Consider the following 19,110-nt stretch of genomic DNA (forward strand, 5'->3'; position numbering starts at 1 on the left):
TCTGTGGTCCATGCTGAAGTCAGAGTTTTGCCAGCTGGCCTCCCTGGCCGTGCCTCAGCTTCTCCACGCTCTCTCGCTGTCCCACGGAGCAGACATCTTCTGGAACCTCATCAACACCAACTTCAACAGTAACGACTGGAAAACACGGTTCGAAGCAGGTGAGAGGAGCAGGCGATGCTGTCAGAAACGATAACAGCAGCTTCAGATGCAGATGAGACTCTCAGCATCTTAAATTTTTATTTTCAAGCTGAATTTGTGAATTCCAAGCCTCCGTTCTACTTGTGTAAACTTCTCCTTAGCCACCACTTTTCCACATCTTTTGCCGGCGTTGCTATGGTTACGGTGTGGCTTAAACAGGCAGCAATGAGGAATTTAAGGATTAATACATTTTTTTTCTTATCTTGTAAGTGGCAGTGAGCAGCAATGTGACCTCGACGTGACCCAAAAACGAAAACCTCACCCTTTATATTTTTGTGTAAATTTGTGGAAAACATTCAGCAATAATACAGACACATTGCATTTAATAAAACATGAGTTTTAGCTTGCTCTTTATTTGGATTTGTAAAAAAATATGATTAAATAAAATCAGTAATTTCAATTTTATATCTAGCAAAGATTTGAAATATTTGAAAAACTTATTTCCTATTTTATAGATTTAAAATAAATCAAATGTAGGCTTAAATATTTATGAATAAGCCTTTAAAGCCAAATAAGACCAGAATGATGCCTTGGTGCTGCTGCACCACACTGACATCTATAGGTCACAATGGGTACTGCTCATTTCTGCAAAAGTGCATGTTTCAGAGTTGAGTCTTGGTATAAACCGAACAAATGTTCATGTTATGCCCCTAACAAGATGTGTTATGCCATTTTAACTTCATGAATTCAAATAAAATGCCATGATTAGAAATAAAAAATGAAATCTTGACTCTTTATCATTTAGTTGAACTTTAAATTTTCATGCACAGAAGCAACAAACTCATTTGAAAATACTTTTAAAAAAGAAACAAAAACATAATTCTGTCATTTTTAGTTGCGCAATAACTGATTAATTTTCTTATTAACTTATAAGTACATTTTTTAACAGTAAATGCTTGATGACATAAAATGTTTAGCAGCTAAAGTAGCACAAAAACCTAATATAATCTATGACTTCATAGCTACTTGGTTTCTAAATCAACAGTGCCTCATGTGTTTTCTATCATCCTGTTGGTTCATTTTTCACTCTTTCCTTGTGAAAATCCTCACAGTCGAGAAGGTAGCGGTCCTGTGTCGATTCCTGGACATCAGCGCAGTAACAAAAAACCACCTGCTGAAGTACTCTTTGGCCCACGCCTTCTGCTGCTTCCTGGCCTCCGTGGAGGATGTCAACCCATCTGTGGCCACCAGAGCCAGACTGCTGCTGGACACCATCAAGAGGCCGGCCCTGCAGGTCATCTGCACAATGCAAACAGAGCACCATGCTTTTATTTTTATAAATAAAAAAAGTCTGTTTATCATAAACACTTTCATGCATTTACCTTGTCTGTATATTTAAGTGTGTACATTGTGTATTTTGCAGGGGTTGTGCTTGTGTTTGGACTTCCAGTTTGACACGGTCGTGAGAGATCGTCCGATTATCCTCTGCAAACTTCTTCTACTACACTTCCTCAAGAAAGACATTCCTGCTCTAAGCTGGGAGTTCTTTGTTAACCGCTTTGAAACGTTGTCCTTGGAGGCTCAGCTGCACCTGGACTGCAACAAAGAGTTCCCCTTTCCTACTAGTATGTCATTTCTGCACTGTGCACAAGTGAAGCCAAGCATCCGAATTACAGTTTGCACCTTCTTTCCTCTAACAGCCATCACAGCTGTTCGAACCAACGTGGCTAATCTGAGTGATGCAGCTATGTGGAAGATACGGAGAGCTCGTTTTGCCAGGAACCAGCAAAAGAGTGTGCGTTCCCTGCGAGACAGCGTAAAGGGAGGCCAAGCTGAGTCCAAACGAGCCTTCTCACTCCCAGAGTCACTCAGCAACCGACTTCGTGAGTAGCAGGAATAGAGCTTCAGCTGGTTTGAATCTGTGTGTTTTTACTTCGTTGTGATCAAACACGTCACAGATTTGTCTTAGAGCTTCATCCAACATAGAGAGGAGCTTTAAAGGGGACATATTATGACTTTTTTCTTACGTTATAATAGTTCTATGGTTGATTAAAAATCAAGTTTATTAAGTTCTTTACTCAAAATCCCTAACCTGAAGTGATTTCAGCAGTTTTAATCTTGACAGTTTTAGAACCTTCCAGAATGAGCTGTGTCAGGACTCTGTCAGCCTAGAAATCTAGACAGAGAGTAGCTGAAGCAAATAGGTTTTGCTCCGTACATCTGTCGAGCTACTCTCTAACTGGCCAGGCCAATCACAGCGCTCTATTGGTTTGGTGGGCAGGATGTGACTAAGCAAAACTAATATAGCGACAGCTGTCTGAAATGGCTTTGGCATCAACTTGATCTATTTAGACTTTGAACCAACAGCTGATTTAGGTACTTAAGTTTATTTAGGACAACAATGTGCATCTTATTCGATGCAGTATGGCGGACTACCCCGTTGACTAACATCTGTAGCAGTGAGTATGTCAAGTTGTTTGTTGTCCAATAGCATGTGGAGACAGATTGGACAAATTGGAGCTGGCCACGCCCACCCATCCCTCGCTCAGGTTGCTATTAACTGAGAAGCTCTAATATCCAAAAGGGGCTCCTCCTACTGCAGTTCTCTCTTTCACATGAGAAGGGGGTTTGTGATGTCACAAATGGGGACTTTATGTGTCGTTTTAGGTAAATAATTCCTAAAACCAAACACCGACAGTAAACAGATGCACATTCAAGTGTTCATAGAGGCCGCAGAGACTCAGATTGCAGCATGATAGGATGCAAAAGATAGGTTTTGCATAATGTGTCCTCTTTAAAGATTGGAAACTTGTTTTTTATTTTTGTAAATGAGGTCAGACTTTTTTTTTTGCAGAAATACTTTCATTATTTTCTGCCATATGCTAGCTTGTTCTTCTCCTATGAACTCATGCACATTTGCACTAAGCAATAAATGAAGCCTTTATATGCCACAAATTGAAGTAGGCTTGCATGCAAACAGACATTTTAGTGTTGGAATAGTTTTTAAAATATTTTTTTCCATAATCAGACTGGCTAGGATGGGGAAATTTCTACAAATTTCAGAGGATAAAAAAAAAATATTTGTGTGCCATTTCTTAATTCATACTCTTCTCTGTAGCATTTTACCTTCATTTTGGATTGTTTTAAAGTTTTTTTTGGGCCAAAACACAAAATATTCAGCCTTAAAGTCAGCTTCATTGTCCAATAATTTTATATAGTGAAGATTATAATCTTTTATTTGTTTATTATTGTAAAATATTTTATGCTGTTGCAATTTCAAACTTACCAAAAATACCCTTTCTTATTATTTTCTCTCATTGTTAATTCTAATTATGCAGAAATATTTCATCTGACTTTATGATTTCATTTTATTAGTAGAAAACATCGATGTGGTTTTGATTTCTTCCCGGTTCCACCAACATTAAATATTTGTGTCTCCATGTGTGAGGCGTTCGTGCAGCTCGTGTGTGTCCTGTGCATCCTCCCTCTGTACATTTCCCTTAATCGTGTTCTCCATGTGTGCTTTTTAGCTAGCCTGGCCCGCCAGACTCCTCTGTTTAATTCTACACATAATTTAACAGAGGAGGAGTCTGGCAGGCCAGGCTAGTTTTTAGCACTAAGGCCTACAAGGCAAGAGCAATCTGCATCAACATTGGGAGATATGATAGAGAAAGTCTTGCCAGGTAATAAAAACAAAAAAAAGCTTTTTTTAAATTGATCTGCTCCCAGAATTTTAGAAATTCTGGCAGAAAATATCATGGAACACACCTTTAGCACAGTGATCAGGTCTTGTGTGTGTGTGTGTGTGTGTGTGTGTGTGTGTGTGTGTGTGTGTGTGTGTGTGTCCCATTCCATAAACAGCATGGTGATGTTTCCATTTTCTTTAACAGGATGAGTTATCTCCCCCACCTCTAAGCTTTCATCCCTCCCCTGCTACCGCTCCCTGCCCTCCCCCCTCTCCTCCCTGTAGCGTGTTTCCTCCGGCACTTTAACCCTGACGCTTCAGCCCCTCTTTCAGGCCAGACTCCCTCACCTGAAGACGACAGCATCATCAGAGACCTGCTCCCCGAGAACGCCGGCATCGATCACCAGACGGTCCACCAACTCATCATGGTGCTCATGAAGTTCATGGCCAAAGACAAGAGCAGCGCTGAGGCGGACATAAGCAGCGCCAAGGCCTTCAACACAGTGAAGCGCCACTTATACGTGCTGCTAGGGTATGATCAGCAGGAGGGCTGTTTTATGATCGCGCCCCAGAAGATGCGCACCTCCACCTGCTTCAACGCCTTCATTGCTGGCATTGCACAAGTGACTGGCATCCACTTAATCTTCTTCATCTGCATGCGTGTCTGCATGATGCACTAATATCCTAACAATGCGGATCTGTCTTCTCAGGTCTTGGACTACAATATTGGTTTGGGAAAGCAGCTGCTCCCTCTGGTGGTTCAAGTGTTAAAGTACTGTGCTTGTCCTCAGCTGAGACACTATTTTCAGCAGCCTCCTCGATGCTCCTTGTGGGCTCTGAGGCCACATATTCGTCAGATGTGGCTCAAAGCTCTCCTGGTCATCCTGTACAAGGTATTTTACATTGTGAAAACACCATAAAGTTTTATTTCGGGGGTTATTATAAATTAATTTCCTCCTAAAAACACATTTTACACAACTTTGTTTAATACACATATTTGAACATTTTATAAAAATCATGCTAAATTCCCCAAATTGCCAGTTGGTCACTTTAAATCACAGAATTTCATTATTGCTGTTATTTTATTTCATTTTCACAAACTGGCGTTAAAGGTAAAAGCTGTTGTTTAAGATTGTATTTGTTATATTTTAGTACCCGTACAGAGAAATGGACTACAGCAAAGTGGTCCTCCATCTGATCCACATCACCATCAACACTCTGAACACGCAGTATCACAGCTGCCGTCCGCACGCTGCAGCCGGACCGCTCTACAGCGACACCTCCAACATGAGCCGCTACAGCGAGAAGGAGAAAGGTGAAGCAAATTATTCTGTATCGCTGTGGCTCAAGAGCAGACTCGTATATTAGCTGATGAATAAATATAAATATGCCAGAATTCAAAAAAGAGATAGAAATGTGGCTGTCCAGTGTTTCTTCTGGGGAGCCCTCTGCCTCGGGACCGGTGGTGGTGGCGGCGGCTGGGGCGCTCCTTTGGTAGGGCCCAGGTAGTGGTGGGGGTTGCCACCCTCCCTCCCAGGGCGCCCTGGTTTGGTGTCTTGGCTGCTGCCGTGGATCTGCTGCTGTCGAGGCAGATGGCTCCCTTGATGGAGTGTTTTCATTACCTGTCCAATCTGAGCTCAGCCTAGTGTTTACTGTGGTCTTTTAATGTGTTATGTGTACGATTGTGTGTGTGTGTGTGTGTGTGTGTGTGTGTGTGTGTGTGCCTGGGAATGGTTTGTGGATTGGGGTGAAATTGTCATAATTGTTTTAAGTGTGGGAAAGGGAGGAAATGTGGGTTATATGGGTCATTTTTAATCTGTTAAGCACTTTGTGTTGCTTCCTGTGCATGAAAAGTGCTCCATAAATAAAGTTTGATTTGAGTTGATTCTGGTTAGAGACTGAATCCCACATAAACACAGAGCTCATGTTGGATGTTCTTCTCCGATTATCAGAGGAAGACAGCGTGTTCGATGAGTCAGATGTCCACGACACGCCCACTGGTGCCGCCAACAAAGAGTCTCAGACCTTCTTTGCTCGTCTGAAGAGAATCGGAGGCAGCAAGTCTGTGAAGTACCAGCCAGTCGAGCTGAATGCCAAGAAAAGTAAGAAGTTTTCAAAATCTCCAGTTTTTCTGCTTTTTGTTGCAATAAAGTCTTACTGTTATTATTATTGTTTGTGTCCATCAGGTGAAATCGAGCTGTCAGAGTACCGGGAAGCAAGCGCCCTGCAGGACAGCATCCTGCACTGTGTGAGGGAGGAGAGCACCAGGAAGAAGCGACTGCAGGCCATGCATAAACAGAAGTCTTTAGACATTTCCAACACAGACTCCATCCTTTTCAGTCTGGATGAACACCGGAGGAAATCCTGCATCGATCGTTGTGATATGCAAGTTCTCCCGGTGGTTCTGTCCCCTTCCTGCGCCACCTCCCGCCAGCAGCAATGTAAAGGGTCCTCTAATGGCTCCTCAGTTCGGGTGGATCCCGTCGATCGACGGGGTTCTCGAGGAGGCCAGTCCGACACGTCCAAACCTGTTATCCCAGAGGTCCGACTCAGCTGCATGGAGACGTTTGAAGACAAACTGGATCAGGGATCTTTAGAGGGATCTGCACAGGAGAAAGAGGAGCAAGATCTCATCGACCTCTCCTCGGATAGCACATCAATTCCAGAGAAACACTCCCTGCTTTCCATGTCTGATAGCGACTCCTTGGTTTTTGAGCCGCTGCCCCCTCTCAGGATCGTGGAAAGCGACGAGGAGTTTGACCTGAACACCATCCTAGGCTCCAAGTTCAATGGGAGTCCCAAGATCTCAGCTTCTCCTGCCAGCAGTGACACTTTGAGGCTGTCTCCTTTGGTTCAGGTGAGTGCGGAGGACTGTTCAGGTGAAAAAGTGGATCCTGAACTTGTTGAGAAGGAGTCTCCTGAAAAGAAACCCAAAGTCATGACTCCCAGATCCTCCCTAGATTTCCCGGAACGACCAGAGAACATCTGCCATGAAAGCGCCATGACCTTGAAACAGAAAAGAGACCTGCTGAAGAAGACTCCACACGTCCCTGACTCCTCGCTAGATGACAACCCCGAGGACATGAAGCCCGGGACTGGACTGGGTACAAGTCCCTCCAGCAAGACTGTTTTCCTGGACATCCCAGAAGACAAAGCAGAGCCGCCTTCCTCTCCTGAGAAAAGCAAGAAAAACAACGACGAAGAAGAGGAGGAAGATGGGGATGACGAGGAGGACGATGAGATGGGGGACGAAGCAGATATCGACCCCAAACCTGAAAACACAGACGATAACGATGAGGCCGAGTTTAAAATCCAGATCGTTCCACGGCGGCGGAAACAGAGGAAGATAGCGGTCAGCGCCATCCAGAGGGAATATCTGGACATTTCCTTCAACACGTTTGACAAGCTGGGCGTTGACGAGGCCAACGAAGCCGGTGAGAACCAGAGAAAAGCGAAAGACAAAAACAGCAATGCATGAAAGTAAACGCAACCTATCAAATTTGAAATAATTCTCTCTAAATTATTACTCTGGATTTTCTTTAATATTTAACGGAAACGTGTTTCTACAAGAAACAAACTATCTGTGGTATGCTGTAACCAAAATAATACACAAGTACCAATTTTAGGCCCTATAATGAAACATTTTACTTAATTATAAAGTGCGTTAAGCATATATTTAAATTTCTGTGTAAATTTCGCTGAAAGTCACCTGCAAACTGGAATGCAGTGTCAGAGAAATGTTGTCAAACAGCTCTAAACTTTACGTTAAACTTTCTAAAACAGTGCATCTTTTAGCATTTACTAGCTATCATTAAATAATTTCCAACAGAGTTGCCTGCATTTTAACGCCCCTCCATGTTGCTTTGCAGAACACAAAGTTATCTCTACGCTGGAAAAGCCGCGAGAATCTGCTTCAGCTCCAACTCTCGAGGCGGCTGTGCCGGAGACGAGTCATCGCTCCTCAGTATCAAGTAGCATGTTAATACCTTTTTGTACGCACTGAAAAATGAAATGTTTAATTTGTTTAAAGGTGTGGTTTACTTGTTTATTCAACACATTTGTTACAATCTTTAGTGTAAATCAATGTCTTATGAGTCATTAAAAAGCTATGATGCTCCTGTTCTGAGATGCAGAAGTTTGCTGCTGCAGAGGTGGGCTGAAAACCGCAAGATTACTTATTATTATTAATGATATGCACACACCTCGCTCCTGATTGGCTAACAGAACACGTTCAGCCATGTTGCAAAGTCACCATCACCAAGAGACTCTCTGTTCTTTCTCCTTGCTGCAAAAAATAACTTTCCTGTGGACGGGCGCAGGCCAAGATGGGAGAGGCCATGAATGCAAATTCACAGTGTGACATAAATATGTGAGGATTTTCAAATTCCAGTGTTTTACCATCCATTTTCAATCAGAAGCTAATGCAGGAGATAGGTGCATGAAAAACTCAGAGTGACCGATTATAATTAAAAATTATTTTAAAATGGTTTTCAGTGAACTACGCCTTTAAAAGGGACATATTAGGACGTTTTAGGACAGTTTCAGATCAATACCAAACATGACTATGAAGTTCACAGAATCCCTCTCACTTGAAGCGGTTTCAGTTGTTTTATTTTTGATATTTTAGTACCTTCCAGAATTAGCGGCTTCAGGGCTCTGTCGCTTTAAGAATTTGGAACTGGCCACTCCCACCCCTCCCCACTCAGGCTGCTATAAGCTGAGAGGCTCCGATATCTGGGAGGGGCTCGGAGTAGAACTGCTGTCCCACCAGCAGCAGCTCTCTCTTGCACGTGAGAGGTGGCTCTTTCCACTTTCCCGTTTCTGATGTCACAAAAGGGGGCTTTTTGGAACAGCTTGTTTTAGGCACATATTTCCTTACAAACATGGACAGACATCAGATGAACTGATTTTTTTTACGTTTGGAGTGTTTATAGAGGCCCACATAAAAGGATGCAAAAGGTGCTTCTTGCATGAAGCTAACCCTAATTTAGCACATTCTCAAGCCCAGGTGTTTGTTTGTGTCTGCCTTTCAGCTCAGTACCGGCAGGTGAAGCGAGGCTCTCTGGGCGCTCTAACGATGAGTCAGCTGATGAAGAGACAGCTGGAGCATCAGTCCAGTGCACCGCACAACATCTGCACCTGGGAGACAGGTCGCTCATTCTCAAACTTAATAGCTCAAGAATAAAAAGGCAGAAAAAAGGCAGTAAAATGGTGGGAAAAAAACCAAACACATTTGTCTTTAGTAGGCCCGACAAAGACAAGTCTCCTTTCAGCGCCGAGCACAGTCAGCATGTTTGTCCCAGCACCAGAAGAGTTCATCGACGAGCAGCCTACCACTATGTCTGATCGGTGAATGAGTCATTCAGCAGCTGCATGCGAACGAGTCATCTTCATGCCTGATTTGACCTCAGAAATGATCATTTTTTTAGATGTCGGGACTGTGCAGCTGTGCTGGAGGAGTATGACGAAGAGACTCTCGCCCTCGCTGTGATCGTCCTCTCCATGTTCATCCACCTGAGTCCTGATTTGGCTGCTCCGATGCTCCTTGACATCATGCAGTCTGTGGGGAGGTACGAGACGGCAGCTCCTGAAAACCCTCCATCCACACAGCACTTCACCGTTAAATGAAGTTTCGTAACCTGCTCTTAGAACTCATGCATAATTCATCCCACAGTCCTAATCTGCTTTTGGCTTCTTTCAGGCTCGCATCCAGTGGCAATTTTTCCGGACAAGCAGAGAGGTATGAGGCTTTGAAGGTGTTGCATGAATACATTCAGACATTCATGGTGCTTGTGAATGAGTTTAATAATGGATGTGATGTGTGGCTGCCTGTCTGACACAAACATGCCCTCTCTGATGTTATGCAGCATGTTAATCCCAGGGAATGTAGCAGGTGTGGCCAAGCAGTTCCTGCGTTGTGTGTTTCACCAGCTGGCCCCTAATGGCATCTTGCCCCAGCTCTTCCAGAGCAACATCAAAGGTCTGCTTTAAAAATAAATATATCTATTCTCACGAGGAGTGAAATTTAACACGATTCTGCAGAAAATAACTCTGAACATTTTGCAGATGGCAGCTTTCTGCGAACGCTTGCAACCTCTTTGATAGACTTTAATGAACTGAGCTCCGTTGCAGCTCTCAACATGCTGCTGGAGGTAGGATTATTTCTCCTTGCATGTGTTGAGTCATGTCACCAGCAGGGGGAGCTCTTATCAAGCAAACCCTTTGGAACAGCAAGCTGCTCAGAATAAACCCTTTTAAAATAAGCACATACAATCTGTGTAATGTGCACCACTGTGCCACTTAATCTGACAATTTATAGAAATGACAAGAAACCGTTAATGCACGAGCTCATCCATGCGTTTACTGGTGTGCTCAGTGCTGTTACTCTGATTGATCAGGACTGAATGATCAGTTAAATGGAAATTTCTTCACGCACAGAGTTCCATTATGTAACCTTGTTGTGCTTCTATGTCCTCCAGGGCCTGAACAACAAAAAGAACCTTCCAGCAGGGGGCACCATGCTGCACTGCCTGGACAACATTGCCTCCTTCATGGAGGCTCTCCCCATGGACTCTCCTAGCAACCTGTGGACAACCATCTGCAACCAGTTCCAGACCTTCCTCACAAAACTGCCCTCTGTGCTTCCTCTGAAGGTAGATACCGACCCTTCCGCTCACTCAGTCATGGTCTGATATGGTTTAATGAGATTACGGCTCAAGGAAACAGCATCTCGCCGTGACCTTGTCTGGTTCAATATGGAGTCTTAAAACTGTAATTGATTTGACTCTGATGCTTTAAACCTTGGAGGTCAAATTAGTGCACCAGATCCTGGAGAATGACCACGCAATCAGCTGATTTTTTTTTGTTTTAATAATTTCGGTTCCTTGAAGCATCATGTTCACTGAAATACTTTGTGTCTTGACAGTGCCCGATGGACTCCAGCCTGAGGATGATCATATGTCTCCTAAAGATCCCAACCATAAATGCAACTCGGGTGAGATCAATTGATCTGATCAAAGCAGACATTTTTCATGTTGTGACTTTTGACAGGTGACATGCTCCAATCTCCTTGTTTTCCAGAGTCTCCTGGAGCCCTTCTCTAAGCTGCTGAGCTTTGTCATCCAGTACGGCACGTTCAGCCTCTCCTACCTCGTAGAGCTCTGTGGACTGTGTTATAAAGCCTTCAACAAGGTGTGTTCGCGTGGTTTTTGGCAGGAAAGAATACCTTAAAATCTTAAAGGGTTAAACTCATCTGCAGTATTTGCCTGCTTCCCTCAAATGTAGCCATGTGTCACAGATGAGTAAGTAAGCAATCAGGTGGTATTGATCAACATGATTGTTTGCGTGCAAGGCTCGAGGAAATATGGCGTGTTGCTTAGTGTGACAGAGATGGAAACGGGGCTCCACCACTGTCAGCGCTGCTTGCTTTATGCTCCTGTGGTATTGATTTGTCCACACTCTCCTTAATTCCTCAGCTTCTTTAATATCCGCATTTCCAAATCCAGAGCTGCAGAGATTGATTGCTTTGGCATTTTTGTTGTTTTGCAGCAAGGTGACAACTTTCCAGCTAGTTCAGGTGGCCTCAGGAATTGGCTTTTTTTAAACCAAGTATTTTTTTTTATTTTGTTTTGTAACGGTCGTGTATACACACAGATACATTTAGTAACTCCCAACCCCCTCCCCACGTTGCAAGATCTCACATCTAAAGAACCACATAGTAGAGTCAGACATATACAACCGTATCTTACACATTAAACACCCTCAGAGCAATGGGCTAATGGGTGCTAGACACATGGACGTAATTTTGGGGGGGGGACAGGGGGGACATGTCCCCCCCACTTTTTCCAAAGTCAAGTTTTGACCCCTTCACTTTTTACCATCCAAAATCAATATTACACTATATTAAATTGACACTGGTTGAGCTCTAGGACCAAGCAGAAAACAACCATTTGTGTTGAAGCCTGCTTCCCATGAGAACATACTGTAAAGATACCCCCCAGCCCCCGTGTCCCCCCCACTTCTAAAGTGAAAATTACGTCCATGGCTAGACATCAGCATTGGGCAATTACAAATAGACATCTGCAGCTGGCATATTTGAAACCAAATTTGTAAATGGTTGCCAAGAAACATGAAATCCCTCCACACATCCACCAAGACTAAACTTTCTTTTTTTATAAATGGATCAGATGCATCACATTCCTGATCCACTGGCCAAATGTCGGAGGTTGAGAGTCCTTAGTGAGAATCAGTCTTCTGGCCAGTAGGGAGGAGTAGATCATGTTTGAGTGGGACCTGCTCAGCAGGTATCGTGGAGGGACAACCCCGAACAACGACATCAAGTACCGCGTCTGCGGCCGGAGCCTTCCAAAATAGCCATCTAAAACAAATGAAACGTATTTTATTAACTTGAAGTGTATTAAACACGCACGTCAGAATTAGAATTTTAGCAATTACCAGGATGCGTCGTCTGCGTTGTCGTAGTCGCAGTAATGTGTTGTACTGCTTCAGAATGGCTTCCAGTATGACTCGGCGACGCTTTGCAGATTTAATCCTCCTCTCGTGCCTCCTCAGCTGGCGAAGCCGACGCCTTTCGGCCTGTCTAGCGCGGAGTCTGGCCCCCAAAACGAGCCACAAGCGCAGAACCATGAAAAATAACACCACGAAGTTCTCCATTGTTTACAACACTACACACGTATCAACACAGGTCTTCTTCTTCTTCTTTTAGTGTTTTATTGGCGGGTGGCAAACAACGAATGGTGCATTACCGCCACCAACTAGTGATCAACACAGGTCGGCTCAAATGGTAGCTGATATATGACATCACTGACATCTTAGCACCATTTTCTCCCGCCGATTTCTGCAATAATACAATTGTTTGTTAAACAAAGTAAACAAAAAAAAAAACCTAGCTACAGACCCTCTCCAAACACGTGACTCTCATTCACGTTTGCATTCCAGAGCAGGGACGTGAGGAAAGTGAGGAATCACTCGGGCGGGGCTGGGGCCGGCCAGGTACAGATGGGAATGGCCCAAAAGGGTCTGGATGTATAGTTTGTCCTGTTATACTAGAATAGGTCCCAAAAATTTAGCTCCAGAATCCTAACAGTTTTGGACAGAGCAAGAACATGTGAATCAATGTTGCTGGCGATGTCCTGCATCTGTCACACGTGGGGTCCAAATCCATCTTGAATCTGGCCAATTTGTCCTTGGACCAGTGAAGACGATGCTGTATAGCAGAGTGTCCAAGACTCACGGGAATCGGCTTTTTGACTTTGTCACTGCACGCGCCATTTGCCCGAGCTGCACTTATTAAGTCTGTAGCTTAAGAACGCCCGTTTGATTGGCTATTTACCAAACGGACACGCTTCATTAACTTTTAATTATGAGAGCGCCGTGTACAGGTGCGCGCATGGGCGAGCCACGCGGTGACAAATGTCAGCGGAGGCTCTGCATTCTGCATGAGCAGAAGAACATGTGCCTCTCTCAAGCAAACACGACTGCAAAGAGAAAGAGGCAAGCAAACTGGAAGGCTGGAGATGACAGTGAGGTTTGTAAACAGGCAGCTGGGTTTTGTGTGGAAGAGATGAACAAAGAGAGCAGCCTGTCCTCGGGGAGGGAGAAGGCAGTCTGACAGCCTCATCTGAGCTGCTTGGGACTCTGGGAGGAGAGATCTGGACTGGCCTAAATCTACTCCTCGCCTTCACCATTCTCTGTCTCCCTGATTGCCCTCCCTCCCTCCCCTCCCGCTGCCTGTCCTTCCCTCTCTATTCAAGCTTCAGAGTTGATGCTCTTTCTGCTCAGCATGAGTAAGGAAGAGTGATAATAGAAAAAGGCAGCCTTGCTGTTTCACTACATTTACTCCATTCTCTTTCTCCTCACACACAGGAACGAGATAAGTTCTACATGTCGCGCATTGTGGTGTTGGAGCTTCTGCAGGCTCTCAAGTTCAAATCTCCTCTGCCTGACACAAACTTGTTACTGCTGGTCCAGGTAACAAGGACGTTCTTTACTCAAACTGGCTTTGTGCACATCCATGCATCAGGAATGTTGGCTCAGTTGTGGTTGTTGTGAAGTTTGTTTGTGCAGATATCGGCACGCGACTCGCAGAATCCACCATCATCCAGAAACACATGATCTCCACTCTGCCGGGGGTGAGACTTAAAACTCTGTGTGCTACAGCCTTATTAAGATCAGCCTCATAAAACAGCTGGAGGTGCAGAAAGACTCTGGTTCCTCCCTCAGGAGTAAACTGTTTTTGTGTTTTCAACAGTGTACGACAGCAGCAATGGAGTGCATGAGGCAATACACAAGTGAGCTCCTGGACTTCATTGCAGATATGCACACACTAACTAAACTGAAAGTAAGTCCTACAATGAATGAATGAATGAAATGTCATGGAAGATTACGATCTTCTTTCTCCTCTCTGAATTCAGAGCCATATGAAGGCTTGCTGTCAGCCGCTGCACGAGGATACGTTTGGAGGGAACCTGAAAGTGGGCTTGGCTCAAGTTGCAGCCATGGAGATCAGCAAAGGCAACCACCGCGACAACAAAGCTGTGGTTCGCTATCTTCCCTGGCTGTACCATCCACCATCCACCATGCAGCAAGGGTAAGCCAGCAGTGTGATGAGGAATCTTGGTAGGGGAAGATAAAACATGGCTTATTCATGCATCTACTTAGCCTGGCCTGCCAGACGCATCCTCTGTTTAATTCTGCATAGAGAATGAGTCTGGTAACTCACAGGCAGAGGCACTTGAGGGGCGGGACTAGGCAGCTCAAAGTAACCAATCAGAAAAAAAATGGAAATCCCGACTGTATCGAACGACGCTGTAGTTTTCTAGCTGTAGTACAAACATAGCGTCTGGCAACAGCGCAAACATCTTTTATTTTTTTATTTTTTTATTTTTTAGAAGAAATGCTTTTAGCACTTCTACTTGTGGTTTTAAAGACATTTGAGTCATTTAGAACAGAGAAAAGAGCCGCGGTGAACTCCGCCGCTGTATTTGCTGTTTATGAGAACGTGAGCATCGCTGTATGTGACGTCCGCGGCACTGTAGTTTTTTAGTTGTAGTCAAAAATGGAGTCTGGCGACAGCGTAAATATCTTCCTTTAGAAGAAAGGCTTTTAGTGCTTCTACTTGTTGTGTCCAAGTTATTTAGACCAGAGGAAAGAGCCACAGCGAACTCTGCTTCAGTCGCCATGTTCGATAAACTCGACGTTATGGTGTGTGACGAATGATACTCAGCGCTGATTGGCTCGGTTAGAAATCTCACGGGGAGGGGTTATTTGAATAGGAGAGTTACCAGATTCCTTCTCTGTGCAGAATTAAACAGTGGATGAGTCTGGTAGGCCAGGCTAGCATCTACTGAGATGATGATAATTTTCCCTTAAAGCAACAGTATTTTTAACACTTTAGCTGTTGCTTTCAAACTTGTTTTAGTGATTCTTGAGCCAAAAACCTGAGCATTGGACAGCACTTAGTAACCCCCTGCTGTTTACTGTATCCGTAGCTAATATAAAGGCTAGCAATAAGCTTTTTCAGTTCGCTGACCTTTAAAAAAAAGAAGACATTTGTATTTTTTTAGCTTTTTGACATTATGGTGTTGCCTGGAAGTAAAAATGAGAGAGTAATGTCTTTGGAGGTGAAGCAAAGAGCTAAAACCAGAGCGAACATTGGCACGGCCTACACTAGTTTCATAGAGCTAAAGGAGGCATCACAGACTGATGATCTGGCTTTGTTGCTACTCGACTTGTAAGTAATTATAAATTTTTGTGTGGATCTTTTTACTTTTGGATTATTTTAATATCAGTTACCTCATGTTAGCGTTAGCTTGTTGTTAGCGCTAGCACCAGCAGGCTACGGTGTAGGTACAGGATTTGCTCGGGTGCAGGATCGGCTCGGGGTCCTCCGACTGCCGATGACATCAAAGTAGTTGATTGGCTGAACTTGAAGCTTACGGAAGTTACGTTATCACGTTATGATTTTGATTGGTCAGAACAAATTAGCGGTCGTAGTCTTAGCAGTTGTAGTCCTGTAGTCCAAAAATCAACACTTGGAGAAAATATGTTTGAATTTCTAAAGGAAATGTAAAATATAAGCAAATGATAAACGGTGACCCTCAAAAGCTCTTGATGTTGATGAAATGGGGCAAAATAAAATATAAGAACTTTACTGAAAGACACCAAGCAACATTTTGAGTCAAAGAATGTATTTAGATAACAACTAAGGAAATATACAGACGAACTCCACATTAATACAAACAGATGTGGCTTCACGTATAAGAACTGTTCTATTTTTTGTCAGTCCGATGTTGGTTTTATGCAGTTTCACATTCTTTACAAAACAAAGATAATATGGTGTTTTATTAACAAATTACAATCATAAAGAAAACATTTAGATGTTAACAAACAAGAATATATTAACAAAACTGCTTCCAAAACGTATGTGTGAAAGCCGAGTAGATTTGCAGTAACGTGACATCATCGGCAGCTGAAGGACCCCGAGCCGATCCTGCACCCGAGCCGATCCTGTACCGACACCGGCAGGGTTGTTTACGACGGTTGTGATTCTCCTTTCAACCAGCAGGAGGGAGACTTTTAACATTGCTTTAAAAGATAGCCTGTTAGCATTTTTATTAAGAAAAATAAAATATCAGCAGTACAGGAAAAAGTCTTGCGAGAAGTATTGGGCTTTTTAAAAGTGTACAGTCTTGTAAGCTTCTACATCCACTGGATCCAGTCCGTTACCAGTTGTCATCCAGGAAGATCTCCGGATCAGCATATCAGCATATGGATTACTCTGATTATCGAACAGTTTCCAGAATAAATGACTAAACAAGGATTCTAAGCTTTGTATTGAGTCAAATAAACCTCAATCTGTGTTGTTCATTATTATTTCTTCACAGTTTGCTAACTTCTTTACAGAAATGACAAATCTGAGACCATTTTCTCCTTTAGCCTGCTGCTGGTGCGGTATTTTACCTTATTTTAGTCCTACAAAGTGTTCTCTCAATAACCCCTCCATGCATACTCAAGTGGTTGCAAATGAGGACATGCTGCATGTGGAGTGATCAGGGATGGAACTGGTGTTTGTTGGAGCCAAAGCTTTGTCTCTATCTCCTGTTTTCTCTAGTATGAAACTCATCAACACTCATGTAGCTGGTGAGTTAATGGAGTAACAGACAACTGTAGTCCATCTTTGGAACGGCTGTAGTGTCCTCACACATGGTTGGTGCCACTTTGTAACATAGAGATCCAGGTTCTGCTGCTGCCTGGACAAGCTGCTTCATGTTTCTCATTTGCGACTGATAAGAACTCCCTGGCAACAGCCTCTTGTCATTTCATGTTTCTCCAACAGTCTAAAAATAACCCTAATAATGTTCTCCATATGCTTTTGTGTAAACTGAACCAATATTAAACTGCACGCCCAGCTTAGCCGTGTCTCATCAGAATGATCTGCAACAAAACTAGGGTTACAAGTAAAGTTTCCTTTTGTCAGGAAGCATATTTTATAGTTGGGAAGGAATTCTGTGCAGATTTAACATCTCAACCCGTTCGTCTGTGAAGGCCAAAAGAATTCATCGAGTGCGTGTCCCACATCCGTCAGCTGTCCTGGCTGCTGCTGGGCTCCCTGACGCACTGCGCTCTGCACCAAGGCTCCACCTCCTGCATGCCCATCCCTCTAGATGCCGGCTCACACATCGCAGATCACCTCATTGTCATCCTGATTGGCTTCCCAGAGCAGTCAAAGGTCAGGCCGATCAAGTCCCTTTACACGGCTAACTCCAGCCACCTGTGTTTAGATGCCTTTGTAATGCCTTTTTTGTCCTCAGACGTCGGTGCTGCACATGTGCTCCCTGTTCCACGCCTTCATGTTTGCCCAGCTGTGGACTATCTACTGTGAGCAGGCGGCTGCCGCGCCGTCCCTGCAAAACCAGAACCAGACCGAATTTTCGTCCAGCGCGATCCTCACGGGCCTGGAGTTCTGGAGTCGGGTTACACCGAGCATCTTGCAGCTCATGGCGCACAATAAAGTGGTAAATGTTTGACTTAGTTGTTAAACTTGGAAACTGCTTTTGATGCACTTGTTGATTTGACTCTGATGTGTCTCCCAGATGGTGGAGATGGTTTGTCTTCATGTCATCAGTTTGATGGAAGCTCTGCAGGAATGCAACTCGACCATCTTCGTCAAGGTTTTCTTTTAACTTCAACCATTCCTGTTTATGAGTCTCACATTTAATTAGATCATAATCATCCTCACTCTTTCTCTTAGTTGATACCGATGTGGCTCCCCATGATTCAGTCAAACCTGAAGGTAGGACTTAAATGAATCCAAAACAGGAAGTGAGCATCAACCTGTTTTATAATTTCAAAGTAAGACATTCTCTTCCTTCCTTTGCCAGCATCTATCTGCAGGACTGCAGCTGCGTCTTCAGGCCATCCAGAACAGGGTCAACCACCAGTGTCTGCAGGGTCAGGCGTCCGGGGCGCCGCCGTTCGCCCTTCGAAAATGGCTCCAGTGCACCCAGTTCAAGATGGCTCAGGTGGAGATCCAGTCGTCGGAGGCTGCCTCACAGTTTTACCCCATGTGACCTCCCCTGTGGTCACTGCACACCTGCATGCACCTGCCCTGACTGAACTCTGTGCTCACAAAAGGACTCCTGCACAGACGGAGTCATTTTACCTGGAATATTTTCAGCACCTTTAATATAACGTGTACAGAAAATCTATGCTAATAAAAAAAACGGGTGTTTACAGGCTTGTGTTGGTAACGAAATGACTGAGGGGATTTTTCTATTACCCCACATCAGTCATAGCCAGGGTGTAAAATGATTGTTGAATCTTATAAATTATCCGCTCACGCTGTCACATCGATCTCCTGTCACTTTTTAAGTTCCTCGGCCGCCGGCTGTATAATAAAAATACTTTTTTTCTAAACACCGAGACACTTTGTCATTTTGTCCGAGTCGCCAACCCCTTCCAAATTCAAATGTGACATTTTCTGCCCTTTGATGTCCTCGCTGATGTGGAAAACGTCCGGTTTCCCACAATGCAGGTGCGATAAAATCAGCTCTGGAAGTCTGCTGCTCTGAGCGAGAAACCCAAAAGCTCAGACGACGGCAGAAAAATGACATGACAAGCATTACCCAGCTGCTGTCTTAGATCCTTGTCAGACAGTCAGTCATGCTGCCTGCTGCCATCAGAGCTCAGATCGATCAGAGGCCAATCTGAGTTGCGGCAGCGGCTTTGTAACTCGATAACATGGAGCCAGACATTGGAGGTAAACA

At 44.0% G+C, this 19,110-nt stretch overlaps 1 protein-coding gene across 3 annotated transcripts in view; it reads left to right on the forward strand.

The window, feature by feature from the left end:
- Positions 1 to 18,762, forward strand: part of LOC107392337 (unc-79 homolog, NALCN channel complex subunit) — a 36,534-nt gene extending 17,772 nt beyond the window's left edge. Inside the window, exons 23-50 of one of the 3 annotated variants that reach the window (XM_070546759.1) lie at positions 1 to 158; positions 1,251 to 1,432; positions 1,562 to 1,763; positions 1,839 to 2,021; positions 4,109 to 4,446; positions 4,534 to 4,716; positions 4,976 to 5,138; positions 5,776 to 5,925; positions 6,010 to 7,257; positions 7,693 to 7,815; positions 8,857 to 8,973; positions 9,067 to 9,172; positions 9,253 to 9,393; positions 9,525 to 9,563; positions 9,691 to 9,803; positions 9,890 to 9,975; positions 10,303 to 10,476; positions 10,749 to 10,817; positions 10,904 to 11,014; positions 13,709 to 13,813; positions 13,897 to 13,974; positions 14,094 to 14,183; positions 14,257 to 14,432; positions 17,390 to 17,573; positions 17,656 to 17,859; positions 17,938 to 18,015; positions 18,096 to 18,137; positions 18,226 to 18,762. In XM_070546759.1, coding sequence (XP_070402860.1) covers positions 1 to 158; positions 1,251 to 1,432; positions 1,562 to 1,763; positions 1,839 to 2,021; positions 4,109 to 4,446; positions 4,534 to 4,716; positions 4,976 to 5,138; positions 5,776 to 5,925; positions 6,010 to 7,257; positions 7,693 to 7,815; positions 8,857 to 8,973; positions 9,067 to 9,172; positions 9,253 to 9,393; positions 9,525 to 9,563; positions 9,691 to 9,803; positions 9,890 to 9,975; positions 10,303 to 10,476; positions 10,749 to 10,817; positions 10,904 to 11,014; positions 13,709 to 13,813; positions 13,897 to 13,974; positions 14,094 to 14,183; positions 14,257 to 14,432; positions 17,390 to 17,573; positions 17,656 to 17,859; positions 17,938 to 18,015; positions 18,096 to 18,137; positions 18,226 to 18,414 — 5,032 coding nt within the window. In that variant the 3' untranslated portion in view covers positions 18,415 to 18,762. The remainder of the gene's footprint in view (positions 159 to 1,250; positions 1,433 to 1,561; positions 1,764 to 1,838; positions 2,022 to 4,108; positions 4,447 to 4,533; positions 4,717 to 4,975; positions 5,139 to 5,775; positions 5,926 to 6,009; positions 7,258 to 7,692; positions 7,816 to 8,856; positions 8,974 to 9,066; positions 9,173 to 9,252; positions 9,394 to 9,524; positions 9,564 to 9,690; positions 9,804 to 9,889; positions 9,976 to 10,302; positions 10,477 to 10,748; positions 10,818 to 10,903; positions 11,015 to 13,708; positions 13,814 to 13,896; positions 13,975 to 14,093; positions 14,184 to 14,256; positions 14,433 to 17,389; positions 17,574 to 17,655; positions 17,860 to 17,937; positions 18,016 to 18,095; positions 18,138 to 18,225) is intronic. The other 2 variants (XM_070546760.1, XM_070546761.1) reach the window with 2 other exon arrangements.
- The last annotated feature ends 348 nt before the right edge of the window (positions 18,763 to 19,110 follow it).

This window comes from Nothobranchius furzeri, chromosome 18 (genome assembly GCF_043380555.1).
Source record: "Nothobranchius furzeri strain GRZ-AD chromosome 18, NfurGRZ-RIMD1, whole genome shotgun sequence".
NCBI classification, from domain to species: domain Eukaryota; kingdom Metazoa; phylum Chordata; class Actinopteri; order Cyprinodontiformes; family Nothobranchiidae; genus Nothobranchius; species Nothobranchius furzeri.